This window comes from Alternaria ethzedia (genome assembly GCF_023757985.1).
Source record: "Alternaria ethzedia strain BMP 0044 chromosome Unknown scaffold_1, whole genome shotgun sequence".
Taxonomy (NCBI): Eukaryota; Fungi; Ascomycota; class Dothideomycetes; order Pleosporales; family Pleosporaceae; genus Alternaria; species Alternaria ethzedia.
Window position 1 is genome coordinate 580,114 of NW_026056194.1, and position 27,059 is coordinate 607,172.

General features: G+C 54.6%; 7 protein-coding genes across 7 annotated transcripts; 5 read left to right on the top strand and 2 right to left on the bottom strand.

The window, feature by feature from the left end:
• Positions 1-200: 200 nt before the first annotated feature.
• On the top strand, positions 201-3,659 carry J4E87_000185 (uncharacterized protein; the record flags this gene model as incomplete). Its single annotated transcript, XM_049371844.1, has 2 exons — positions 201-2,300; positions 2,352-3,659. The coding sequence occupies 2 exons, from the start codon at positions 201-203 to the stop codon at positions 3,657-3,659; spliced, it is 3,408 nt and encodes a 1,135-aa protein (XP_049237978.1).
• Positions 3,660-4,119: 460 nt separating this feature from the next.
• Positions 4,120-5,520, bottom strand: J4E87_000186 (uncharacterized protein; the record flags this gene model as incomplete). The annotated part of the gene is made up of 1 exon (XM_049371845.1): positions 4,120-5,520. One exon carries the CDS (start codon positions 5,518-5,520, stop codon positions 4,120-4,122), a length of 1,401 nt encoding a protein of 466 aa, XP_049237979.1.
• Positions 5,521-7,922: 2,402 nt separating this feature from the next.
• On the bottom strand, positions 7,923-9,934 carry J4E87_000187 (uncharacterized protein; the record flags this gene model as incomplete). The annotated part of the gene is made up of 4 exons (XM_049371846.1): positions 7,923-8,837; positions 8,888-9,594; positions 9,663-9,720; positions 9,770-9,934. 4 exons carry the CDS (start codon positions 9,932-9,934, stop codon positions 7,923-7,925), a joined length of 1,845 nt encoding a protein of 614 aa, XP_049237980.1.
• Positions 9,935-11,653: 1,719 nt separating this feature from the next.
• J4E87_000188 (uncharacterized protein) lies at positions 11,654-13,406 on the top strand (the record flags this gene model as incomplete). Its single annotated transcript, XM_049371847.1, has 2 exons — positions 11,654-11,949; positions 11,999-13,406. 2 exons carry the CDS (start codon positions 11,654-11,656, stop codon positions 13,404-13,406), a joined length of 1,704 nt encoding a protein of 567 aa, XP_049237981.1.
• Positions 13,407-16,200: 2,794 nt separating this feature from the next.
• J4E87_000189 (uncharacterized protein) lies at positions 16,201-18,926 on the top strand (the record flags this gene model as incomplete). Its single annotated transcript, XM_049371848.1, is given in 3 exon segments — positions 16,201-16,209; positions 16,225-17,121; positions 17,172-18,926. The coding sequence occupies 3 exon segments, from the start codon at positions 16,201-16,203 to the stop codon at positions 18,924-18,926; spliced, it is 2,661 nt and encodes an 886-aa protein (XP_049237982.1).
• Positions 18,927-20,428: 1,502 nt separating this feature from the next.
• Positions 20,429-22,748, top strand: GSY1 (glycogen synthase; the record flags this gene model as incomplete). Its single annotated transcript, XM_049371849.1, has 5 exons — positions 20,429-20,501; positions 20,552-20,649; positions 20,699-20,974; positions 21,026-22,581; positions 22,634-22,748. The coding sequence occupies 5 exons, from the start codon at positions 20,429-20,431 to the stop codon at positions 22,746-22,748; spliced, it is 2,118 nt and encodes a 705-aa protein (XP_049237983.1).
• Positions 22,749-24,170: 1,422 nt separating this feature from the next.
• Positions 24,171-26,878, top strand: J4E87_000191 (uncharacterized protein; the record flags this gene model as incomplete). The annotated part of the gene is made up of 4 exons (XM_049371850.1): positions 24,171-24,270; positions 24,323-24,443; positions 24,493-24,526; positions 24,575-26,878. 4 exons carry the CDS (start codon positions 24,171-24,173, stop codon positions 26,876-26,878), a joined length of 2,559 nt encoding a protein of 852 aa, XP_049237984.1.
• Positions 26,879-27,059: the final 181 nt, after the last annotated feature.

Below are 27,059 nucleotides of genomic sequence, written 5' to 3' on the forward strand. Positions count from 1 at the left end.
GATGATGCCATTCGGCTGATCGGCGAATCAACGCGCTCTCGCCCGATGTCGCAACTGCAGGACCCCTGTCGTCCTGAGACCCCTGCAGCCACGAGTTGTTGCCGCGTGGGGTCACGGTAAACAGTCGAACAACAACACCGACGCCCGCATTTGCATGTCAAGACTTCGCGACACGGCACGCAACTAACGACCTCGTCAACATGGTCGGCCGCACATCGACACGTGCGCCGCGAACATCGACCTCTTCAACGACACGCACCACCAAGTCCACGCGCGCATCGTCCGCCAGGCAGTCCTCGAACGCAGTCGAAATCCCCGATGAGGGCCCCGTCACCTCCCTCCGAACAAAGATCGCCCAGGTCTTCAGCGATGCGCAAAGAACGACTGCAACACAAAGGAAGCTCATCGTAAACCTCAGGAAGATACAGGAAGCATGCTGCTTCGAGCCACCAGACACGGGCAAGGGCGGGAAGAAGTCCAAGGGCGAGGAGCAGGAAGACTTTGATGAGGAAGAGTTCAACACCGAGGTAGTACGATGTGTACTGAGGATTATGGCTGTCAAGAAGAGCGAGCCTGTTGGAGACAGGGTGATTCGTTTCTTGGGTCTATTCCTGAAGCATGCCTCTGAGAAAGACCAAACCATATTCGCTGCCGAGTCGGAAGAAGAAGCCACAGCATTCCACGAAACGCCCAGCAGTCGGCTGACCTCGAACATTCTCACCACCATTCTCGCCCTCCTGACGGCAAAGGACAAGACGGTCCGTTTCCGAGCCACACAAACGGTTGCGCACATCGTGAACAGCCTTACGACCATCGACGACGATATATTTGACCTAATAAGATTGGGTTTCTTGAAGCGTCTGCGAGACAAAGAGCCGACAGTGCGCGTGCAGGCCATCTTGGGCTTGGGCCGCCTGGCTGGTAATGATGATGAAGAACAAGACGACGAGGATAGCGACGATGAGGCCGCTGGCGGTATCCTCGACAAGCTTCTGGACATTATGATTAACGATCCGAGTGCCGAAGTGCGACGCGCTGTTCTGCTAAACCTACCGTTGTGGCCATCCACCCTCCGTTACATCCTGGAGCGAGCTCGAGACATGGATGCTACCACTCGCCGATTAGTCTACGGCAAAATCCTACCTGCGTTAGGGGACTTCCGCCATATGTCTCTTGTCGAACGTGAGAAGCTCATCCGATGGGGTCTCCGTGATCGAGATGACCTTGTCCGCAAGGCTGCTGCCATCCTGTTCCGTGAACGCTGGCTCGAGGACTGTGCCTCTGGGCGCGATACCCGACCAGAAGAGGAGAAAAAGCCAGGAGATGTCGCTCCGCCAAATCTAGAAGCACTTTGCGAGCTTCTTGAGCGTATCGATGTCACCAGATCTGGGGAAGAAGAGGGCATGGCTCACGAAGCGATGCGTCAGTTTTGGGACGGCCGGCCAGACTACCGCAAGGAAATCACATTCGATCATGAATTCTGGAACAACCTCGATGCACAGACAGCCTTTATTGCCCGCACACTGAACGATTACAGTCACAGCACTGATGACGAGAGAGTGCGAAGCATGATCGAGGACAAGATGCCAGAAGTCACCATGTTTGCTTTCGTCCTACAGAGAGAGCTCAACTCTCTGATGGAATTGGTGGACAAGGTTGCTGTCCTGGAAGAGAACGACCCAGAGACCGAAGAAGCGCAAGAAGACGTCGAGGAGCAAGACTTCATTGTTCAGCAACTGCTCCACATCGCTCACACCCTTGACTATACAGACGAGATGGGGCGTAGGCAAATGTACAACATCATGCGTGAAGCCATTGCCAAGGCTCAGCTGCCGGAAGAGTGTACTAAGCTCGCCATCGAGGTGTTGCGCAAGGTCTGTGGAGCCCGTGGCGAATCAGACTTCTGTGCTCTCATCGTAGAGGCCATTGCGGACGTCCGCGACTCTTTACTGGATTCCGACGACGCTACAGTCACTGGCGAGGACGCTGAAGAGAGCTTCCATTCTGCGCAATCTGATGCCGAAGGGGATGCACCGTTGATCAAGCCCAAGACCGCAAAGGCTTCCGAGAATCTCTCCGAGGAAGAGAAAGAAGAACGACAGATCCGCGAAGTTATGGTGTACTCAAAGTGTCTGCATATTGCTCAATGCACACTTCAGAACGTGGAAGGCGATCTGGAGTCAGACACATCACTCACCAGCATCCTTAACACACTCATCATCCCTGCTGTTCAAGCTCATCAGGCCATGATACGAGAGCGTGGTGTCATCTGCTTGGGTCTGGCAGCCCTCCTTAGCAAGGTAAGTCAATCAGTTTATTCCCACCCATGAACTTTTACTAACAAGAAGCAGGACCTCGCTGATAACAACCTCGATCTCTTCTTCCACTGTTTCATGAAGGGCCACGATGCCCTCAAAGAGATCGTCATTCAGGTTCTGACAGATGTAATCATCACACATCCTCAGCTTCTCACACCTACGATACCAGACCCAGATGCCTCGACCGAAGATGCAGAGCCCATCACAAACCCACGAATCCGCCCCGTTACCAAGATCTTGCTCAAGGCTTTTAGTTCGGATAATAAGCGCATTGGCCTGATCTCTTGCACCGCAGCCTCCAAACTTCTCCTCCTGGGTATTCTACCTCCTCTATCGACAACCGAAGTCCTCAAAGCCTTCACCCTGACGTATTTTGACCCCGAGACGGCGTCGAATCCCGCTCTGAGGCAAGCGCTCAGCTACTTCTTGCCCGTGTACTGTCACTCCAAGCTCAAGAACGCAAAGCTGATGGGCGAGATTGCTGTGCCAGTGATCTCAAAACTACTCATCATGCGCGACGACAACGTTGAGGACGAAGATGTAGACGAGATGGTGGGCTGGCCTGTCATCACTGCCCATCTTGCCGAATGGACCGATGGACGCAAGGTCGTGGGCGCAACTGAACTTGGTCTCGACGGAAAGACAAGCACCATTGCCGAAGCTGAAGAACCGCACATCCAGCTCGCGATCGACATTTTGGAACGCGCATTGACAGGTACATGCTCAAAGGACGAGCGAAGGCCTTTACTCTCACTGTTGGGCAAACTGTTCATCGCGCCTTCTGGCTCAATTCCCAAAGGAGAAGAGGGCGCACTCGACGAGGAAACCTTCCGCACCTTACACGAGCTAGTGTCCGAGGCTGTAGAAGGAAAGATCGGCACTGATGCTACTCAACGCAACGCATTGATCAAGCTGGAAGCTACGCTAACTAAGCGACTCGGCGAGACTACACAAGTGCAAGACACGGATGTAGAGCGCACAGCCACACCCGAAACGACTGCTGCTGCCGACGCAACGGAAGCCAACGAGGAGGAGACAGAGGGCGATGCTACTGAAGTCTCTGCATCGCGGAGTCAGAGGAAGTCTAATGTGACGCAGGTCGACGACGAAGAAGAGGAGGAAGAGGAAGAGGAGGAAGATACTATGCTAGCTGGTATGCAGGGTGAGGGCACGCGTATGCCTCTTGAGGATGACGATGAAGAAGAGGAAGAAGACGATGCTGAGTCTGAGGCTGGACACAGCACATTGACCGTTGGCAGGGATGACAGGAGACGGACACAGGTGACCGAAGATGATATCATGGAGAGCCTGTTGCAGAGCGAGATGGACCACTCTGCGTAGTCTCTTTGTTTCTCTTTCTCGACCTCTCTGGGCCGACGGCGTTACATGGTCACATTGGCTTCTTCTCGGCATATTTTGTCTTGATTACGAACGAGCTCCGGTAGTGCGCAACGAGTTCATGAATGCAGAAACGTCTTATGATACTTCTTCTCAATCGTCCAGTCTTTGCTAGACGTACTGCGCGCTCTGTGTTCATTTCAGTCTCAATTTAGCATCATCAACCGCTCATTCACATGCATCGACGTGACCATCGTAGTAGGGTACTCATTACCCCCTGTACTTTCGAGAGATCATTATATAGAATTTAAGAGGGGGTATACTACAAACTGCTCCGGAAATGACGACATCAATGCCCTTCGCCAAAATATACTCCGGAATCATCACGTAAACTCATACCAATTTTCGTAGACCACGATCTGGTCCAAAGCCAGTTCCATCGTCTCAAACTGCGTCATTACCATCAAGAAAACACCCCTTGCACATGCGCCAGTACTTTTGTACATGTTTCACTCCTCGAGTCCAATCTGCATCCCTCTTCCGTTATGACGTCCCATAGTCTGCGCTCAGCATCGTATCCTAGGTCTTCTGTCATATCTTTGTTCGGGCCCCACATCCTGTGCGGACCGTCGTCATCCCCATACACTCGCTTATCGTCTAGCATCTTCGCCGGGTCAAGCTTGAGATTGTTGTGATGCAGGAAGAGGATCGATGGTTTATGTGGGGCTTTGAGTATCCTGTCATGTCCTTTCCCGATCTCGGTATTCGGTTTCGCAAGGTCGGCGTCTCGCCAGAGTGTTTCGGTGTGAATATGGCTGCGCATTGGAATAAGGTATTCGTAGTCGAGTGTCGGGTCTGCTTGCGCGAGGCCGGTCCCCCTGAAAGTGCCATTCATATGGTTGCCAAGAACACTGGGGGGTGTTTGGACTTGGTAATAGGGCAGGCCAACTGCGAGTGCTGCCTGTACAAAGGTTTCTTTGTCGCCAGCACCTGGGCTGCCTTGGCTAAGAAGGATGTAATAGTAGTCTGGGCCGTAGTAGTTGTAGTACACCATCATGAGGAGCGACGCGCGGTGGATGTCCTTGTTGATGAGAAGCTGGCCGCTCTCGGTAGAAAGCCTCGATTGAGAGGCGACTTCTGGTATCGCGGCGATATGATAGTAATGCGAGGATATCGTCTGAGCCCAGAAGTCGGGCCAAGTGACTAGGCCGTGAGTCGTATATGGTGCGGCGGAGAAGAATTTGGTGGGATCCTGGGTTGGGAATGCATCGCTATCAAGGAAGAGAGCATGCTGGAAGGATGAGAAAAGGATGGCGAAGATCTTGTACTGGTAGTGATTGGGTGGCTTCGCGTTTGTGGCTGTGTCGTAGATGTTGGACAATACTACACAACGGGCATTGAGGGACGGTAGGAGGGTGTCGCATATCTCCGGGTCGTACTTTGTCCAGTCATCGATAAAAACTTCCATGGGTAGATCGCAGCCAGTTCTCCGCAGCATGCGCAGCGACACCAGGAAGATCGGCATATAGAAGACGTCTGCAGTGGTGACAATCCCCGTTGTGCCTTTGGCAAATGGTAACTTTGGTGCCAGAAGTTGTGCCCATCTACGCATAGTATAATGAGACTGGAATAGAGCAGTCTCCTCTTTGTCGGTGAAGTCCAGCAACTTCTCAGGATGCGCTTGATGTGGTTCGAGAGGCAGAAAGTTCTTCACCAGTGCATCGCCGTCGCCTTTGAGGCGTAAGGCCTCGCATTGCGGCTGCGACTCGATTAGGGCTGTGACAAGGTCCGACCAGAACTCTCGCACAGGTACGCCGAAGGTGGAGCTAGCGGCAGTGAGGTTTTTGCCCGTCAATAAAGGCATATGCAAGGCATTCGACCCATAATAGCCGTGTGGGAGAAAGAAGATGCCGCATGTAAGAAGGAAGAGCGGGATGACGATGAGTCGCGGTATCGAGGGGACGGATACGAGCATAGTCGCGGGTGGATTGCTATCGTCGGAGGAAGTCCATGAAGGTGGATAATCGGAGTGGAGGACAATGACAGAGGAAGACCAGGTTCAATATGAAAGAGAGGGGTGAGAGCGCGTTCAAGTGAAATTACTGAGCGTCAGCATTGCGTGAAACCTGCCAAACCAATAGAAAAAGGTGCGTGGCGTTTGGTAAGATAAGAAGCTACGACCCGCTCATGCAAACGGTAGGCAACGACAGTGCGGCTTAGTGGAGGCACAGTCCATAGACGGCTAGAGTCCATATGGACGATGAGTTTAACCGGCCTCGCGAGATGCATATTGACTGACATTACAGCCCCCAGAGCTCAGACACAGCCACCGTTCGCCCCGTCTTACTCATGCGAGTGCATGCTTGTGTAACGTGACACAACGTTGTCAGCTCGCCAGGGCTGTGAGTGGGCTCATACGCACCTTCTGTTGCAAAACGATCTTCTGCGTAGGGAGCCCTCAGAGCCTTGGGGTGACGGCCGCCGAGACGCGATAATTCAGCCCTGTGTTGGAGTGAAAATCTAGGAATAGAAATCCCTAGTTAGACGCATAGCGTGATCTGCGGCCTCACCCGGTGGCTGGAATTAGGGGTTCACAGGCCGGACCCTGCAACTAACAAGAAACGGTCGCTCGCGTATTCGGGCGTTATCGATCGCTCGTCATGCGTGATCGCAACCTCTTCAACTTTTGTAGTCTACACTTTGACAGGGCTAGCTAGGCCTTGACATTCCCAAGAACTCGAGGTAAATCGTTCTATTGGCGCGTTATAAAGAGACCGTACGGATGGTACCAAGGCACCCGAGGCACCCGAGGCTGCGTGGCGACCAACAAGCGCTGCTGAATATTACCGGACACGAAATTACGAACGGCCCAGGATCTCTTTCAGGACATCGCGTCATTCAGGCGCTACGCCGTGCTACTCAGCTCCAGTTAACCCGAAACAGTCATCGTGCTGAAAAATGTCTACACATGACTGTCTTCCTGTGTGAAGAGGAAGACTTCAGCGGAATGTAGACCACGGCCATCAGGTGCACGCCACTTTGCGAAGATGGCTACAATGAGACTCGGGAACTCTGCAATTACGGAGATACTGTGGAGATTGGGAAAGAGTTCAATATGTACACAGGAGACAGGGGCGGGACGCTCATTTCGCGTTCCAAGGACACAGTGCGACGCGCCGAATCAGTGCGGGCGACATATGGTGAAATGCTGTCCACCTCTTACCATCAGCCGCTCTCTACTGGGAAGACTGTAACATGGGCAAATGACGTGTAGGGTGTTTGTAGTTCCTCTCGAATCCGTGCGCAGACTACAATCCAAGGTATGTAGTAGTCTTGTCGGACCGAGCGCGGATCAGCCCAAGCCGCCGGACATCATAGTCTGCCGTATTTGGACATTTTTAGATATACGTGGGTGGTGCGATGTTCAGCCACAACTAGCAGCGTCTACGATGTCAATGGGATCTGTATGGTTGGCCACCATTATTTGGTTGGAGAATTTCTACGTACCATGGTGACCTTATCTGTGAAAATTCAGTAGTTTTGCTTGTAGCGAGAATTCAGCAGGAATACATTTGAATTGTGAAGATCGTCCGGCTGATGTATGGCGACTATAGAAAGGTCTCGTTCGCTTTCCATGTTCGATATGACACGGTAATACTCACCACATCAAAGGAGCTTGCAGTCGTGATCGTGTTGCCACTACCGCATGCAATGCAATCATGACCAACACGTAATGAGCAAGATGGATTGGAAATTATTAGGGCAGGTAAGCAAGGTAATTCTATGATAAGTACAAAAGACACGAGGCTAAGGAGCTGCCTCTTGTTCCGCGCCTTGATCGCCGAAGCGATGTGTTCAATTTGGATCAGATAAAAAAGAAAGAAAAGCAAGGCATATGGAAAGAGAAGCTCACAGCCTAGACATCAAACGAAATGATCGACCTTGGAATCCAAAAGCTCCAGCAAGCCCGTATGCCGCCGTCCGTGTTGTACTTTTGTCCATCCGCCCCGCTTTTGAAATGAAATGCAAGTCGATCCCCAAACACCCCCATCCTAGGTATCGAACTCCGTCAAATGAGGTTTTCCGTCTATACGCATCCGAGCCGTAGGTAGCCTGCAAATGCCACAAATTCTTAATCGACCGACGCTGTCCAACTCCCCGAAAGCCAATCTTGCCCACGCCAGCCTATCCGAAGAAACCGTCCCATATCAAATTGCACCGCAAGATCCGCGCTCCAGATGATCGATACCTATTTTACGAGAGTCTTTATGCCGGTGACTTGTTTGCGGGGTTGGAAACGTTGCGGCGGTCGTCGTTCATAGAAAGAGACCCGAAGCCACTCGAAAGGAAAGCGAAGGGATCGTTGCGACCGTCACCGCCGTTGACGGCACCCTGGCTGGGGTAGGGGTCGGCAGAAGAGAATGCGGCTTCAGCTGAGCGACTGTCGAAGGGAGTGGAGTGCATGCCACCATTGGGCACGTACTGCGCACCCATAGGAGGGTAAGGGCTAGCGGCGCCCATACCGGATGGCAAAGCGTAAGAGCTAGGAGGACCGCCGTACTGTTGAGCTGGGAAGCCACCGCCGCCGTAGCCAGCTGGACCGTAAGGACCGCCGCCGGGAGTGCCACCCATGGAGGGAGGGCCCATACCGAAGCCGGAAGGAGTATCCATAGGCGAAGGGAATGCAGAGTCAGCCACAACAGCAGCACCGGCACGGCTCGCTCCGCAGCGGAGACAGGCGGTGTTCTTTGCAAAGTTGTGGTAGCCGCAGCCGTTCTCTCCGCACTTCCAGTCTCCAGCCCTAAAGGGCACAGCGCCAGTGCCACCGCGCATATGTCCGCCGCCCATGCCGTGGCCGTGGCCGTGACCCATGTGGTGTTGAGGGGGGCCCATCATGCCAGGGTGACCACCGTATCCGTAACCGCCGTAAGCCATGGGATCACCACCTGGTGGGCCCTGCTGCATGGCGGGGAAAGAGCATCGGAAGCAGGCGGTACGACGCTGAAAGTTGGAGAAGCCACACGAGGGGCAGTTCCAGTCACCGGGACGAGGACGGTTCTTGCTAGGAGGAAAGGGGACGATGATGTCGCCAGCGCGGTCGATGACACGGCTTGAGGACGGCGAGACCTCTATGGCCTTCTCGTTTAGAGCCCGTCCGTTCATGCAGAGTGATTCCGCAGCCTATTCCATGTTAGCAACCAAAGCGCGGAAATTGCTGATGCAGTACATACCTCTTCGTGGGAGGAGAAAATCGCAAAGCCAGTTCCGGTGGGCTTGTGTTGGTCAGGAGTGCGGAGGGTCCAGAACGCGATTGGACGTCCGCCGAACTGGGTGAACCAGCTCTCTAGTTCTGATTGTGTAGTATCATGGGGCAGACCGCTCATGTGAAGCACTTTGCTGCGCTCCGATAAGAAAGCGCGAACGTCGGCGCGGGCATCCATAGGCTTAGTCAAGACGTCGGGGTGGTCCTGGGGTGGTTGCGACTTGCGGATGAGTCCACGAAGCACGCGAGCAAGCGTGACAGCCTCTTCCATGGCCCGGCGGGGCGAAGCGGGCGCGAGGGCTTGCAAGTGAAAGGGCAGGTTGTGCTTGATGGGGGCCGACGACTGGACAGGCTCCACCTCAAGCGCCGCACAGATGTTTGTCAAGGCGCTGGAGCCAAACGGAAGCGACTCTGGGTGGTGTGCCTGCCACCTCTGGTATTCTGTGCGGAGGTCGAAGGTGCGGGAGTGTTGGAGGTAAGGAGGAAGAACGACGGCCTTGTCGCGGGCTTCGCGAGGGAGCTGGACGCGGAGGTCCCAGGAATCTAGGGTCACGAAAGCGAATTCCAAGTTCTTCGGGCCAATATGCTCGTTGTAGAAGTTACTGAAACGGTCGACGGCGTCGCGGAAGGAACCGGCGTTGCGGACCTGGTCCCATGTGAGGGTCGTCAAGCTGGCTGTGCAGGGTTCGACGTCAGCGGAAATTGCACAAATTGTGGACCATGGAGGTGAAGAGCAAACTTACTGCATAGGGCCGTGATTGGCGTGTTGACCGGCTTGACGAGGACCGACTCACGATGGAGCTGTTGTTGAGTTAGCGATTGAGGTCGGCATTGGATCTGGTAGACATACCTCCTCGCACGACTTTGCATCGAGCAGGATCCAACCGAGCTCAATGACCTCGGCAGAGTCTTTGGTAACATACACGCCGTGCTCGTCGCAGGTGGTAGCTACATGGATTACAACGTAGCGGTCCAGGTTGGCCGCCTGGGGGCTGGGGGTGGGTTGAGAAGCCATATCTATGTTGCTGAAAGGGTCAAGATTAGCCTGGTATCCTTGGGTATCTCAGAGCAAGCTGGCAATTGAGGTTCTTGAGGTTCGGCGGGCGACGTCTGTTGGGGAAGGAGGTACGACGGTCGGCGGAAGGAGAAGGCGCGACGGGCGAGTACGTCAGCGGGGAGCCCAAGGTGAATGGTGAAGAGGAGTGGGGAACAGCTGGCAAGCTGTGAGGGCGTGAAGGGGAAAACGGAGCCTCGAGGTGACGGAGGATACGGTGAGATGAAACCAAATGCTACGAGATGGGGACGGACGACCTGAGGCTCCGTGCAATGATCCCGGGCAGATTTCTTGACGTGGATAGCAGAGCTAAGGCACAACTTCCAGATCTTGGCGGGAGCTCGACGTTAGTCCGCCTAGTGCCGGGCATGTCAGAGCGATGTGGGATATAGTGTGACGGTGCTGCAATTGCAATCTGTTCACGGGTTTTATGCTGGCTGAGACTTCAATTGACGTTTCTCTTACCCTTACTTGCCCCGTAGTTGTCCTGCAACGTCACGAAGCAAGGCTAATTTCGACGACGTCGCTCCAAATTTCCAGACGCAGGACGGCGTGCAGCAGGCCATGCCACGAGTACGGCGGACAGCAGCTCCCGCAGCCGCTCGGCAGAACTGTCTGTACCCATCTGAAACACTCTCCGCCCTCTGATCCAATGTTCCACGCGTCTGCTGGAGGCGCTCGCGTGTGCTGCGCCTCGACCGTGCCACGTTGTGCCCCCATGGTGATATTGATCGATACCGCGTGTGCTCGTCCTGAACAGCTGCATTCGAGTTGTGCTTTTGCTGCTCGCCGTGCCGCTTTGGGCCACCGAGACTACTGCGTAATCAGGGTCCAACTGGCCAGCTGGCCCATCTTGACCGCGCGACATGCCCTCGTCTTATACAACGGGGCGGCGGCTGGCTGAGAGTCAAGCGCCTCTAAGTCCGCCTCTAACGCCGCGCGCATCCCACCCTCGACGACATCGCCGCGAGGTAGTCGCTCTTGTAGTAGTGCACGCCAAATCTGTACCTAAACACAAGTTCAGGACATGCAGAATATCGCCGTGGCCCCCTCCGCCCATGCCGCTTGGGCTCGCCATCCGGGAACCCCTGGCGATCTTCCCATTCCCGCGGAGCCCTGGAGCTGGGGCCAGGCTCACGTGACGCGTAGGCTGTCGCCCGTTGCTCGTACCGCCGAACAATGAAATGGGGGCAGGAGGATGATGATCTTCGAGCCTTGCTGACACGTACAACATGCACTAGCCCTGTCAGCGCGCCGTTGGATTCTTTGTGCGGGAAGTTCCTAACTGCTTGGGCCTGCCCCTTAAACGCGCTGCTCCCTCTGCTCTGTCCTTAGACGCTCGAGCACCTTCACTGACTGACTGTTCTCCGCAATCCGCCTGCAATTTGCAGTTTATGCTCTCCAGTTTCGTCCCGGGCCCGCTCCCACGTACCGGGGACCTTGCACCTGCATTGCGGCTTTGGCAATTACCTGGGTCTGGCTGAGGCTTGTTACCAATCCAAGCATGTCTTCTCGGCAACGGGGATTCACATCTTCCCCGCAGCTTGCCAACGGACGCGAGTTAGTATTCACCTATCCACTTTTGAAACAACGGACTGCGCTGCACCACCTCAAAAGCAAATGTCCGACGCCTACATGGAATCCGTCCCCTAATACCTTTCCAGTTCATCGCGAGGCATCATGGGCTTCTTCAAGCGCTTCCGCCGCCAAAAAGCCTCCAAGAAGAGCGAGTCGCGTCCGCGCAACGACCTCTACGCCCCCGCAGTATATGACTACCACGGCCCCGACCAGACCCAACGCCTGCCCGATAAGGTCCTCCGCCGCATCTTCGAAGAAGTCTGTCCGCATTCGGCCGATGAATCCCTCGACGGCAGCGAGGACAGCGGCAATGACGGCTGCATGAGTTGTGACATGCGCGACCTGGCCCATTGTGCCCTGACCAAGCGACAATGGTACGGTGTTGCTGCCGGTCTCCTGTAAGTCCCACATGCTCAGTGCACCAGGCTACCCCCTAACGTGCCCCAGATACAACAGCATTCGCATTGATGCCGTCCACTATTGCGAGCTCGAGGAGGTCTACGCCGACCAGCGCCGGCGCAAGTCACGAAACGGCGAGGACATCGACGCGCCCACGCTCCGGCTGCAGCAGCTGGGCCAGAGTGTGCGTGGAAACCAATACCTCGGCCAGCGCGTGCGCTTCATCAAGCTTCCTTACATGACGCGCGAGGCGTGCAAGGCTGACCTCGCGCGAACCGTATCGGGCTGCCCGAACATCGAGTTCATCGACCTCCCGGACGGCTTCTACAATGGCGATCAGTCGTGCCAATTGCTGCGTCAGGAGCTGCAGGCGCGTTGCCCACACATCCGGAAGATGAAGTACAACGAGGGCGGAGAGCAGTCGCTAGAGACGCTCCTCCAGGGCTACTGGCAGGAGCTGATCTCGGTTGAGCTCAACAAGATCCAGATAGAGCCCAGCATCCTGAGGCAGGTCTTCGGCGTGCTGCCTCACTTGAAGGAGCTCACCATCACCGGCGTCTCGTGGCTGAACGACTCGACCTTCCACGACGCCCCGGGGATCCCCAACTTCCCTGCGCTAGAAACTCTGAAACTCACCAAGGTACACGGTGTCACCGCAAACGGACTCGCACAGTACCTCTACAACCCAATGTGCAGCGGCAGGCTGCGGACCCTCATATTGAAAGATTGCGGTGGCATTCCCGTACCCTCCCTCCACATCATTCTGCAGGCTGCAGTCACCCTACGAACGCTGGAATACAACGCCACAGTCTCTGCATCTCTTCCTTTGGACCCGATACCACCCATGACGTCGTACACGCTACACAAGCTGCATTTCGAGGTCATCTCCAGCTCCGCCCATCAAGCCTACCCGCCTAGTGCATCGTGCTACCAGTACCTAGCCAACTCGCTCATTGCGAACTGCATGCCGGCGCTGCGACAGCTCTACGTGCGCGATCCCGAATTCCCAGAGGTCTTGACGCTCGCGCCACCGATCCGACCGTTCAGCGAGGCACCGCCGCCAATGTTCAACCAGCCCCTCGAAGTCTACTCCAAGGGTCTGGATGAGTTAGACTGGATCTTCACATCCATCATGCCGCCTGAGGCACAGGGACGCCGAGCATCAGTCTCAGTCGGTCGGCCATTGAGCAGCTACTCAGCACACAAGGGCCTCGGGCCCCAATGGGGTGGAGATGCTCGTAAAAGTATTGTGGTACCAAATGGATTTGGAGGTTTCTTGGCCGTGCCTGCAGACAACGATGGAAGACCACGGAGTGCGGGACACATGGCGCCTAGTGGAGGCTTCGGACACGGCTACTCCAACTCGCTTGGCGGCAGGGAGCCTAGTCCACGCGCCAGCTGGATGAGCCATGCAGGTCGCGAGAAGCGGGCCTCGAGGGCGGACCTCTGGCGATGAGTCGGGCGACTGCAACCTGCATCGCTCTTGTTCCCTTGCTTGCATACTTCTTTCACTTCACACTTCTGGATACCCGTCCATTCTTCTTTTCCTTCATAGGCGATCTTTGTAAGATACCAACTGGAGTTCATTTTTGATCTTATAGGGGTACGGTGCGATTTTTGGACGAATCATTGACGTTGGAATATTCGGATGGCACGAACGAAGATACCTTTAACGTGGGACACGGGGTATGTTTGGCTATCTGTAGATAAGAGATAGCTGCAAAAGCCTCGAAAAGCGGCGGGATCTGGGATCTCGTCGCCATCTACGTATCAACGCATGCGCTTGCTATCAATGCTGTGATGCTGTAACTTGACATGGCGTTCTTATACTACGGGATCACCTGGCCAGCCCTACATGTGACCACAACTCATGACAAAGAAAAGAAATCGAACACTCACTTACAGCACCTGATATACCTTAATACCCAAGGGGTCTACGTTATGTGAAGAGTTCGCCAACTTTCGGATTGACTGCAGCGTTCAGGTTTTCGCTTGCACGTGGTGATCAAGTATTAAGATGAGTCTATAGGCCAGGGCGTGTCATCAGAAAGATGAAGGGTGATCAAGCAGAATCAGGACTGTGCCCCACATTCTCCATACTCACATCCCTTCCAACTCTCCTCCTCCATGACCGCATCAATCGGACATTCTCCACTCTGAATTGCACTCCTCACGCTCTCCTTGACCAGACTCCTCATTTCTTCATCTGTCTCCTTAACCCACAACTGCCTATGCCTAGCCCCACAACCCAAATTCCAGGTTCCCCTCACCCTCCCCCTCCCGTCTCTCTCTTCCCTGTTCTTCTCACCCTCTGTGTCTGCCCTAAATATCTCCGAATGCCCAAGTCCGTGATGGAACAATTCCGGAGCTACACTCCAACACTTCCAATCTAGGTCCCTACACGCGCTCAACAGGGCAACATCGTATGCCGAACTGCCACCTTCCGGTTCCTTGGAGTAGGTAGAGAGGATCATGGCGGCAGACCGGCGGTTCACGGCGTAGGCAAATGTGCAGAACGGCCAAAAGCTTCTGTGTAGCAACCGAGCTTTTGATGGTATAGATAGAGAGGAGAGAAAAAGAGCGGTGTCTGGGTGGAGGAGGGGAGTGGGAGGCACGGTAGGATCGCGGTACAGAAGGGAAGGCTGGGAGAGGTAGGCCGTGGAGATCAAGTCGTCGCAGTGGCCGGGGTAGAGGAGGTCCCAGCTGGTGGTTGAAGCCCAGTATGATGATGATGAGTCGTCAGTGACACCCTTGTCGAGCAAAGAGCGGACAGCGGATGCCAGGAGTGGAACCTGGGATTGTCGGATGAAGATGTCGAAATCAGTGTCGTCTTCGATGATTAGAGCTGCCTCGTGGCTTGAGGCGAGAAACCTGTCATGTCATCAATACATTGTTCTCCATCATTGACCTCTTCAAACCGACGTACCATCTCAAAACCTCCAAATGTCCCAACCAGGCTTTCGCACTTCCAGTGCTTAGACTACTACCTTCCTTCGTCTTCAGCTTCTCGACATCACCCACACCCCACTCCTTCTGCCGAGGAATCACAATCTCGATATCTGTTAGGTTGGCAGCCCATAGTAGGCTGGGTCGTCGTGGTGAGCTGGAGTGTGATACTGCAAGGATAGCACCAAAACCGAGAGTGGAATTGGCTGGTGGGAGGGGAGGTGGAGGTTGCTGAAAGTGCGATGTGCTGGATATGTAGGCGTAGGGGTTATGGCAGAACAGGTAAATCAGAGCAAGAATCGAGAAACCCGCAAACAAAAGCTGGGTCTTCCGAGCCATGTTTGGTAGGCAGAGGAGATGTGGGAGAGGGAGAAGAGCGTATGTTAGTGGCATCTACCTAGGTGATTGGGGCATGTCCACATAGTGAAATGCAGTACTGTGTAAACGCAGTAGAGACTCTTGTAGCTGGAGAAGTAGGTTCTGTCACCCAATTGACATCATTCTCTTCACTCTTTAGTTCACTTCTCGCGAATGTAGCTAGACCTTTCAATATTTCATTCTCACTTGGCTCAGTCCATCGTGCTATTTTCCTAGGTTGCTGCAAGATTACAAACAATGGACACTAACGTTCCAAGTCCAGCGTGGTGTGAAGTAGGTTCCAAGTTTTATCAGACACCCACAACCGAAATTATTGGCAATGTAAAGCCGAGAGACTACACAAACAGGGCTGCTGTGGCTGATGCATGGCAAAGTGTAATAATAATGCGCGGCAGGGCGGTACTTGCGGCGGGTGTGCGGCTAGATTGGCCGAAACAGCTAGGCGGGCATGGCCAAACACGCAGCTGCCCCGGCCCAGCTATTGTTAGCGCCACAACGGGCGCCCTTGCTGCATCAAGTAAGAGTCCAGCCAACCTTGTCCCCCTGAGAGGACCACCTCCATTGCGACGGTGCAAGACTGGGTCGCTTGCTTGACGTAGTGATTGGACTTAGGTACTGGAATCTCATGAATTAAACAGCCGAGTATCCGTGTGCACCTGCCGCTCCCTGTTGCTTCTTCCCACCCTCCCTGCGCCGCTCCCCCTCACTTGCTTGGTGTATGCCCTCCAGCCTCTGTCTCCTATGTCCCTTACTTGTCGTCGCACAGGCACGCAGAGTCGTGTCGCACAGCAGCCGAGCACAACATGGCCACGGAAACAATCCCCTCGTCGGCGGCGGCAGCCCCCAAGATGTCGCGCTATAGGAGTGTGAGGCGCGCGCAAGAACAGCAACACCACACTTCGCCAGACGTGCCCGCAGTGCCTCCCATGCCCGCCGTGTCCGAAATGCAGCCCCAAAGCGATGCGCCCATCAGCAGGAGCATGAGCCGCTACCACCGCAGACCGACTACTTCGCACGCGACCAGCCCAAACCCCCCACCGCTCCGTTCGAACACAATTCCAAATGCCCCTCCTCCCCTTCCCGCGCAAGTACCGCCCTCCACGCCCTCTACATCTCGGAACCGCGCTGTGAGTTCGCCGTACCAATCGTCGCATTCCGCAAACACCGGCCAGCGTCGGCCCAGGACCGCCAGAACTCGCACGACAGAGGCCTCACCACCCGTCTCCAATGCGCCGCGCCAGCAGTCGCTCAGAGGCGATGACAGCGCGAGAGAGGTTTTGCAGCGGGAGAAGGAGAGACAGCGACAGCTCAAAGAAAAATATGAGGCAGAGGCGCGCGCACAGAAGCAGGCTAAGCAGGCCGAGCTGGACAGAATCGAGAGGATGCGACACGAAGAGGAAGAAGCTGCGCGCTTAGACGCCCAACGAGAGATGGAAGAAGCCGAGGCCCTGCGTCGGCAGAGGGAGGAACAAAAGGCCGAACAAGAACGTGGCAGACGATTACAGAAGGCCGAGAACCAGAAAGTCCTCCAACAAAGGGAAGAGGGCGTCCGCAAGGCGAAGGTCGAAGAGAAGGAGCGGCAGGCAACCCTCGCAAAGCTTGAGCAGAAGGCCCGAAAAGCGCCCTCTTCTTCACCTCCAGTATCGCCACCGCGACAGCAGGAGACAGGTTTTGGAATGTTCAAGAGGAGAAAGGATGAAGCTTTGGGTCTAGATGCCCCTGTGCAACAACCAACTGCACCGCAACTGAGTCTTAATTTCGGAGAGGAGGATACCATCAGACCCGGTGGAGGTGGCGTTGTTCTAGGCATCGATGCGCCTACATCCGCCGTGAACGCTGGTGATAGAGTATGTACACCATTCGTCAAACACGAACATGCGACTAACAGCCGTAATAGCGCGTTAAAGTCGTGTGCAACGAGAAGCGCATCCTGCTCCCTGTGACTCCAACCACGACTCCTCTCGATCTTATCAAGTCTGCCGCCACGGTGCTCACAGATCCCATTGACGTTCGCACAGCTGTTATCTCCGAGCTCTTCACCAAGGTTAGCATCACACGCCCCCTTCGCAACTACGAGTACGTGAGAGATGTGATGAACTCCTGGGATTACGACAATCAGAACGAACTTACCATCATTGACTCTGATGTCGATGGTATCGACCAGGACAGTCTACTCTCGTACAAAGTCCCAGACACCAGACCAGAGGGGGCTTCGTGCTTTATCCAATACTCATCGAGACCTGGGAAATGGAGTAAACGACTTCTCATCCTTCGTCCAGACGGACAACTAGTCATGGCCAAGAACGAAAAGACCAAGGAAAAGGACCAGGAAAACATCTGCACTCTCACAGACTACGACATCTACTCGGTGACCCAGTCCAAGCTGGCACGGGTGAAGCCCCCAAAGAAGATTTGCTACGCCGTCAAGAGTATGCAAAAGTCCAACATCTTTGCGGACGAATCGCAGTATGTTCACTTCTTCTGTACCAACGACCGAAACATAGCGAACACGTTCTATACAGCGTTACAGACTTGGCGGAGCTGGTATCTCAAACACCAGAAGGGCGAGGGTTTGAAGAAGAAGACTCATGCGACACGCAATGTGTCCGGGGCTGCTGAAGCCGCACAGACGTCCTCGCATTCAAGAGGAGAATCAGTTGGGTCGCATTACCAGCTCGGTGCTTTCTCGTCCTTGCTCGATATGGACAGTTTCAACAAGACGCTGGACCAGATCGAAGTTCACAAACCGGGAGAGTTCCCAGACGACAAACCTCTTTCCAAGCTCGATAGCAGGGCAATGCACTCGCGGATGAAGTCGATACGGGTAAAGCAACCACCTCCAACCGCCTTCAGCAAGAGTGGTCTGGTCGCAGAAAGTACTTCACCGCCCAGTAGCCGGAGTCGAAGTGTCGATCAGCAAGGCGAGGAGGCGTTTGCTTCGAGCGGCCTTCTTGGACGTAGCTACACGCAACGTCAAGCCGCTCTACAGGCTCGCGAACCGTCAGGCCCGTTCACAGAAGGACCATCTCTGCTGAACAACATGGGCCGTGTAGCCCAAGTATCGTCCAACGATTCTGGTCTGAAACGCAATACCTCAGTCCGCAGCAATCATCACCGGCGAGCATCCAGCGATCTCCAACGTAGTGCTTCGAAGCGGGTACCTGGCATGCCCGAGCCTTTGGTTGATCTAACACCCCAGTACCGCCCGCCACCGCAGCATCTCAACAAGGGCAAAGGCTACAACCCAGGAGCTGGCGCCGGACCGTTGGTCGAAAGTGCAACGTCAATCGAGGAGGCTATCAAGGTTCCCTCATCAACAGACTGGCGCGCCGGTCGTCCAGGTACATCGCGAGCCGCTGGTGGTCACGAACGTACGCGCTCGCTCAAGGGTCGCGGCGAGCCATTAGCCGCGTATACTCAAAACAACCATCTCGGTGCTCCAGAGGATGACAGTAAGGCGTTTACCGGAGGCGGTTTGCTATCGCAAGCCGGCTACTCGCAGGGGAAGGACATGGTGGGTAGGGGCGTTATGGATGGTAGTAAAGCCAAGGGCCCCATGGTCAACCTGTCGTCGAACAACGAATTCGCACAAGGCAGTTTGCTGAGTGCGCTGCCAAACGCTGCTCCGGTCATCGATCGGAGTGGTAAGTAGGGTCGTTTGCTCGACGGGTACCTTTTGCTTGGAGTTCTTTGGGGTTCGTCGTTTTCGTTTGTTGGCTTTGCGCGTTTAGCTCGATATCCATTGCTTTGGCTGCACTTTCATATGTCGCATGTTACGGCCTGGGTGGTATCTGGTATAATAGATTTATAGAGGCCGTGAGAGAGGAGTAGTCCAATGCTTGTTCTGGACTCTATGACACAAAAGCAAATGCAAAAATTTCTAGAAGAAGCTTCCTTTGCTCTCCAGCCATCTCGTAGGGTCGTTCGCTGTTCAAGACTGCTGACATGTTGTATTCGAGACTCTCACTAGCCGAGTGCCGTTGTCTAGACCTTGGTGTATCAGGCACTGACTGCATACGAGTCATGTGCCTGCCTAGCAACCCCAACACGATACGGGTAACGGCGATACAGTGCTGCTAGACAATATCGTCCGAGATGCAATACGACACGGCTCGCAAGAAAAACCTTTTCTTCCGATGAACTCTCCGCAGCGCATCGCACACCTGTCACACGGCGCGGCAGTGGCTGTCGTGGGCCCTTCACGTGCTCCTCTCCGCCTCCACCCACGACCCACTAATGGCGCTGTGGAGAGAGTTGGCGTGCTGTCGACTTCTCCCACCGTTCGCGGGAACCCCGCAATTGTCGGCCTTACTGCACTCCGTATGACGGAATACTGCAGCAAGCGGACCTGGTGCAGCGCCTCGGCAGTCGAACGCAGCGCGCAGCTCTTGCATCCAGCTGACCCTTTTGATGTTCTTGATGCGTCTGAAAGCGGACGGGCATAGACAAGCAGACAGGAATAAGCGAGCAGCTCAACGGGCGGCGGGATCGGTCGATGCTCCGCTTCTCATTTCCAAAGGAAACTGTTGAGTTGTTGACTCGCGGCCTTGGCCTCGCCCGTTGCGCTTCAGCCTCAGAATTGGGCGCTGCCCGTGGGGTCGACTCTGGCTTCAAGTGCAGCGCGGCGAGTGTGAACAGCATCGGAGAGACGTGGTGCAGCTGGGACGGGGCGCGTCAAGGCGGCCAGGCTAAATGGCAGTTTAAACGTGAATGGGCAGTAGAAGCCGAGCGCCTACGTCACGGCAGAGTACGCCGGCGGTCCTACGACGATTGATCCGATACCCAAAGAGGAATCCCAACCTCCACCGGGTAGCCAACGCTCGTGCGCCAAACAATAGCGGCCCAGCATTTCTGTCCCCAGGGCGCCTGCAAAACATCTTTCCTCGACTATTAGACAGAGTTTGCTTGCTGCTGCTCTGCTACCACACGTCCAATTGCTCCTGCAGCTCCACCACACCGTGTCCGCCGCCAGCACTTCGTACTCAACCGGGAGTAATCGAACCGCTTGTCTAGCGCGGCCACCTGCAGTAGCTCAACCAAGCACCGAGCTCAAGCTCTCACACTCCCTCGACTTTCCAAGCTTTCTCTCCCCTAGAAAGAGCTCCGATCTTGCCATTGCGCCTTCCCACTATCTCCTCACAACACCCACCCACAATGGCTGAGACCGGCGCGAGAGACGTGCAGAACCACGTCCTGTTCGAGGTTGCGACCGAAGTCGCAAACAGAGGTAGCTTTCGTCCCAACTTGATGCCCGTCTGCAATGCTAACCAGTCTCAGTCGGCGGTATCTACTCAGTCCTCAAGTCCAAGGCCCAGGTCACCACCGCTGAGTATGGCGCCGCATACACCCTCTTGGGCCCATGGAACAGAGCTTCGGTAGGCGCAACCCATGGCATCTTGAAACCAGAAATTAACGAGATAACAGGCGGCGGTCGAAGTAGAGCCCATCGAGCCCAAAGACCCGGCGTTGATTGCGACCATGAAGTCTATGGACGACCGTGGCATCAAGATGCTGTACGGACGTTGGTTGATCGACGGTGCCCCACGTGTGCTCCTCTTCGACACTGGTACCGGCTACAGGTGGCTTGACGAGTGGAAGGGCGACCTCTGGTCTTCCACCGGCATTCCTTCGCCGCCTGGCGATTCCGAGACCAACGAGGCCATTGTTTTTGGTTACCTCATTGCGTGGTTCCTGGGCGAGGTAAGTTGAGAATGTGTGCAGTCGCTGCGAGCTGCGCTAACTACTCTCCAGTACGTCTACCACGAGAAGAAGCGAGCCGTCATTGTTCAGTTCCACGAGTGGCTGGCAGGTGTCGCAGTCCCGCTCTGCAAGAAGCGCCGCATCGATGTTACCACCATCTTCACTACCCACGCTACGCTCCTCGGTCGCTACCTCTGCGCCGGCTCGGTCGATTTCTACAACAACCTCCAATATTTCGACGTGGACGCTGAGGCGGGAAAGCGCGGTATTTACCACCGCTACTGCATCGAGCGCGCCGCTACACATGCAGCTGATGTCTTCACCACGGTTTCCCACATCACCGCATACGAGAGCGAGCATCTTCTGAAGCGAAAGCCGGACGGTGTCTTGCCCAACGGTCTGAACGTCAAGAAGTTTTCGGCTACTCACGAGTTCCAAAACTTGCATCAGCAAGCCAAGGTCAAGATCAATGACTTCGTGCGCGGACATTTCTACGGCCACAACGACTTCGATCCTGAGAACACCCTCTACTTCTTCACTGCCGGTCGCTATGAGTACCGCAATAAGGGTGTAGACATGTTCATTGAGTCGTTAGCCCGGCTGAACCACAAGATGAAGAACGAGAACTCGAACATGACAGTCGTCGCTTTCATCATTCTTCCCGCGCAGACGACGTCGCTCTCGGTCGACTCACTAAAGGGACAAGCCGTCATCAAGGCGCTTCATGACAGTGTAAACAACATCGCCGAGAATGTTGCTAAGAAGTTGTTCGAGCGTTCGTTGACCTGGACGGAGGGCTCTGAGCTCCCCGAGGACAAGGACTTGATCACGCCCGCTGATAAGATCTTGCTCCGCCGACGGTTGTTTGCCATGAAGCGTCACAACCTTCCGCCCATCGTTACTCACAACATGGTCAACGATGCCGAAGACCCCGTCCTGAACCAGCTCCGTCGCTGCCAGCTCTTCAACCACCCATCGGATCGCGTCAAGGTTGTGTTCCATCCCGAGTTCTTGAACTCAGCGAACCCTGTCTTGCCATTAGACTACGATGATTTTGTTCGTGGAACTCACCTTGGTGTCTTCTCATCCTACTACGAACCCTGGGGTTACACTCCGGCTGAGTGCACCGTAATGGGTGTTCCTAGCATCACAACCAACCTGTCTGGCTTCGGTTGTTATATGGAGGAACTGATTGAAAATGCCCAGGACTATGGTATTTACATCGTAGACCGAAGGATGAAGGGCGTGGACGACTCAGTCAACCAGCTTGTCGACTACATGTTCGAGTTCACCAAGAAGAGCAAGCGCCAGCGTATCAACCAGCGTAACCGGACCGAGAGACTTAGCGACTTGCTCGACTGGAAGCGCATGGGCTTGGAATACGTCAAGGCCCGACAATTGGCTCTTCGACGCGCATACCCTGCGGCATACGAAGACGATGATGAGCCAGATTTCTTCAGCTCGCAAGACGTCAAAATCTCACGGCCGTTGTCCGAGCCCGGGTCTCCCCGCGATCGTTCGGGCATGATGACGCCCGGTGACTTTGCTTCGCTGCAGGAGGGCCGCGAGGGACTGAGCACCGAGGACTACATTGCGTGGAAGCTCCCGTAAGTGATTATCAGGATGTAACGCGCGATGACAACGCTAACAACTGCACAGTGAAGAAGAAGAGGCTGACGACTTTACCTTCCCGCTAACGTTGAAGACGAAGAGTAAGCCTAATTCAGGCGCCACAACTCCTACTCTCTCTGCTGCACCGAACGGTACTGACTAGCCAACTCTTTTCTGTAGGGTGACGAAGAAACCGAACGAGGAAGAGAAGCAAAGACTTCCAAAATTGCAATGATCTATTCCTTTATGCTTGGCTTGATTTCATACGCATTTACTGCATTGGCGACGACGAATGGACGTACGAGACGGAACAGTGGAGGATATGGATGTCTTGCCTCGGAGCAGGATCAAGTGTATTTTAGGATGTGAATATCAGGGTCCGTTGGTCTGCTCCACATCTTTGCGCGGTCCGAATATGACTATTGTTGATACCGAATATCCGAACCAAGCATGCACACGCGTCTTCCTCCTATAAAACGAGCTCGGCATGCCAAATAAAAGCAAAGCTGACGTGATGGAATCAGCTAAGCGAAGCAGGTATACAGTTTGGACGTGCCACGACAAGCGTCCAAAGTGCCGAAGTCTCCGTGAATCGACGCACCCAGATGACTAGCCAGAACACCAAACTGTGGCGCAGCAATCGCAGAAGAAATGAGGACAACGAAAGTCCGTGAGTCCGGCGAAACGTGAACTAGCCCTTGTCATTCGCCCCAGTAAAGTAATCAGGCGCACCTTATCAAGGCCAAAGCAAGCATCTTGTCCTGAAACAAAAGTGCATACTCGCCGGTGCCGCGGTATCCTTGGCTGTGGTCGGCGCTGTTGCCATTTCTTGTTGTGTTGGGGTGGTGAGATATCAGCTCGGCCGGCGGACGAACCCCGTATCGCGATATGCGCTGGCGAACGTAGTCTTTCATGCAAAGTCGATGTCCACACCCACCATATATATTGAGATGTGGAGGGGCACCGTTTATCAAATCCTCAGTTGGGACTGCTCACGCGACGCGGAAGGAAGGATAGCGGGGCGGAGCGGAAGCATCGCAGTGGAGAATAAGCACACGTCCAACGTGCATGCAGATCAAAAAGCACGTTGCACATGTGAACTCTGGTTGCAGCGTAGTGCCATGGCTATGGTGTGGCAGGAAGGCCTTCTCGATTGGATTCCCATGTGCACTACAGGGGTCTGTTAAAACTCCGGTTGCGAATAGCAGGGCTGGGCATTCCGTGGCCTCGATGCCCCTTTAGCGTCATCGCCGCACCTGGCAGCGCGACAAGCCGGCAATCTTTCACAGCGCACCACTCGACTACCGTCCCGCAACGCGACCCATAGTTCACAGCGCCCACTCGAACTAACACTTCGCCCTCTTCTTTCCTCAAACATGCACCACTACGACGGAGCTTTTCTGCGACGCGCTACCGGCTCGGTCCGTTGACGTTCTCTCTGCTTGGGGCGCGCTCGACTAGACTCGAACTTTCAGCTCTTCCTTCCCACTGCCTCTGCTGATCTCACCTCTTTCAACCTGACAAGTCCCGCCCACTGGGTGCCATTCACTCTTTCCCATCGCCTTGGAAGCCCACTGGTGGCAACATGTTCGGCCCATGGCTTGTCATGTTCGCATGGCTGAAGCAGCGCCTCCCGTCCAGTCTCAAGGCCCTCAAACCACACGCCAACTTTATCACCCTTCACTGTATGCGCACTATCACAGGGGAGGGACTGAACTGTGGCTGATAGGTTTACAGATTCGTATATCATTGGGTGGGCGCTCATCGGATCCGTCATCATATACGGCAGTGGTCGCATACCCTATGTCGATGCCCTCTTCTTTGCAAGCGGCGCAGCAACACAGAGTGGCTTGAACACGTATGTTAGTCCCTGAGGTATGAGGGCAGTGAACTGACTGCCAGCGCAGAATTGACATAAACACACTGGATCTATATCAACAGGTATTTGATGCGTTTGAAATCTACAAGTCTTTTGCTAACAATAAACAGATAGTCATCTACTTTATCGCCAGCTTATGTACGCCCATCTTCATCCACAGCTCCGTCGTAGTCGTTCGCCTCTATTGGTTCGAAAAGCGTTTCCAGAACATCGTGCTCGAGAGAGGGAACCGGAGCGGTCGGACTCGCACACTTTCTAGGAGGAAGAGTGAGATGAATGCAGCAACAGAACGTAATGTTGGACAAGAAGAGCAAGCGGTCGGCGCTCGTGAGATTCGGGTCATGCGTGGATCCAGTGGCCACGCACACGGTGGAACAATCGCGAACGAGTACGCCTTCAGTGACGGACTGGACTGGACTGGCAATGGCATACGCCCGAGAAGATCTAGTTCCAGCGAAGACGAAATGCCACCGTTCCGGCCGACGACTCCCGTTCAAACTGCTCCATCTGGCATTGTATGGGCCGACAATCTCAGCACACCTAAGGAAAAGAAGCCCAAGGAGTCGCTTGAAGAATCCCCTGGCGGCCGCCTTCCACAGTCGAACAAAGAGAAGAGCATCGCTTTCGTAGAAGCGCAGCGAAACCCGACAGCGAGGAACAAGCTTCGTATACCAGGTCCACGCGACTTCGACCAGGGGCTCATCCCAGAGGCTGTTAAAGGAGAAGAAGAATTGGACAGAGTTGCGAGTAGACTATCGCATGAGTCTCATCCCAAGCGAGAGCGTTCAAATTCTGTTCCCCATGCTCTGAACGGAGACGATCGCCCCTTCAGGAATCACATCACCATCGACGTACCGGACCGGCAGCAACGCCCTACCGGACATTCCGTCTATGACAGAACCAGGACCAATGAGGGCGATGCAAACGTGCCTGCATCGAGCATGCATCTACGTAATAGGTCACGATCAAGAACATTTACCAGCTTCCTTACCAGGGCCAAGACCGAAGAGGAGGACCCGATGCCCTATCTCAGCTGGACGCCCACCCTCGGACGCAACTCAAATTTTGTTGATTTGACTGAAGAACAAAGAGAAGAGCTCGGTGGTATCGAATATCGTGCTCTGAAGCTGCTCGCCATGATCCTCATCATATTCTACCTCGGGTGGCACACCATCGGCATTATATGTTTGGCGCCATGGATCAACAACGACGCTCACTATAGTGGTGTCGTGAGAGATTTTGGCGTTGACCCAACTTGGTGGAGCTTTTTTACTTCAGCCTCCCTGTTCAACGATCTGGGATTCACTCTCACTCCAGACTCGATGGTCTCTTTCCAGCTAGCTGTGTGGCCCCTTGTGCTGGGTACCTTCCTGATCATCATCGGAAATACCGGGTTTCCTTGTATGCTTCGGTTCACCATCTGGATGTACTCCCTGATGGTACCCAAGAGCAGCGCCATCTGGGAAGAGCTTCGTTTCCTGTTGGATCACCCGCGTCGGTGCTTTACTCTACTATTCCCAAGCAAGGCAAACTGGTGGCTGTTCTGGATCCTTGTCGTCCTGAATGGTGTCGATCTCATCTTCTTCATCATTCTCGATCTCAACGACCCGACCGTGACCTCGCTATCCGGTGGTCACCGCTTCCTCGCTGGTCTCTTCCAAGCTGCCTCAACGCGTACTGCAGGTTTCGCCGTTGTCAACATCGCCGATCTGCACCCTGCGGTCCAAGTCAGCTACCTCATCATGATGTACATTTCGATCTTCCCCATCGCCATGTCTATCCGCCAGTCGAATGTCTACGAGGAGAAGTCACTGGGTGTCTGGGCCGCAGACGATGAAGACGACACTCAATCTAGCTACCTCTCGCATCATCTGCGTCGCCAACTCTCATTCGACTTGTGGTTCGTCTTCTTGGGTTTCTTCCTCATCGCCATCATCGAAGGCGTGCGGCTCGAGAATACGAACGAATACGCGTTCAGCCTGTTCTCCGTCCTTTTCGAGATTGTCTCTGCGTACGGTACGGTCGGACTGAGTCAGGGATTCCCCGGATTCAACACGTCCTTCTCCGGCCAGTTCAAGACATTGAGCAAACTCATCATCATCGCCATGCAGATCCGTGGAAGACATCGTGGTCTTCCATATGCTCTCGATCGTGCCATCTTGCTTCCATCGGAAACTCTACACCAGAAAGAGAACGAAGATGCGACGAGACGTGCACGACGTGGTAGCAACGCTATGGATCTCGGTGTCAGTATGAGTATGGATGGCATTACGAGGACTGGCACGGGACTCAGTCGCAAGAGCACGGCGAGTGGCGAGAGAGTGCCACAAAGTAAACCTAAGCAACTCAAGCGCATTATCAGCGGCGCTTTCAGTGCGGGTCCGACGGGCCAATTTAGGGAAAAGAGGACATGATGAGTATCCTTATAGTCACGACTTTGTGGGTGTTCAAGGCGCTTTGGGGCTTCGGTATAGCGTGGCGTACATCGGTGTTCGTAGATACACTTGTGCTTTGTTGTTTTATTGGTGGGTTCTAGATCTGATAGCGTTCATGTGGGTTGCAATATCCGTCGATGCGGTGATTTTGTTGTAGCTG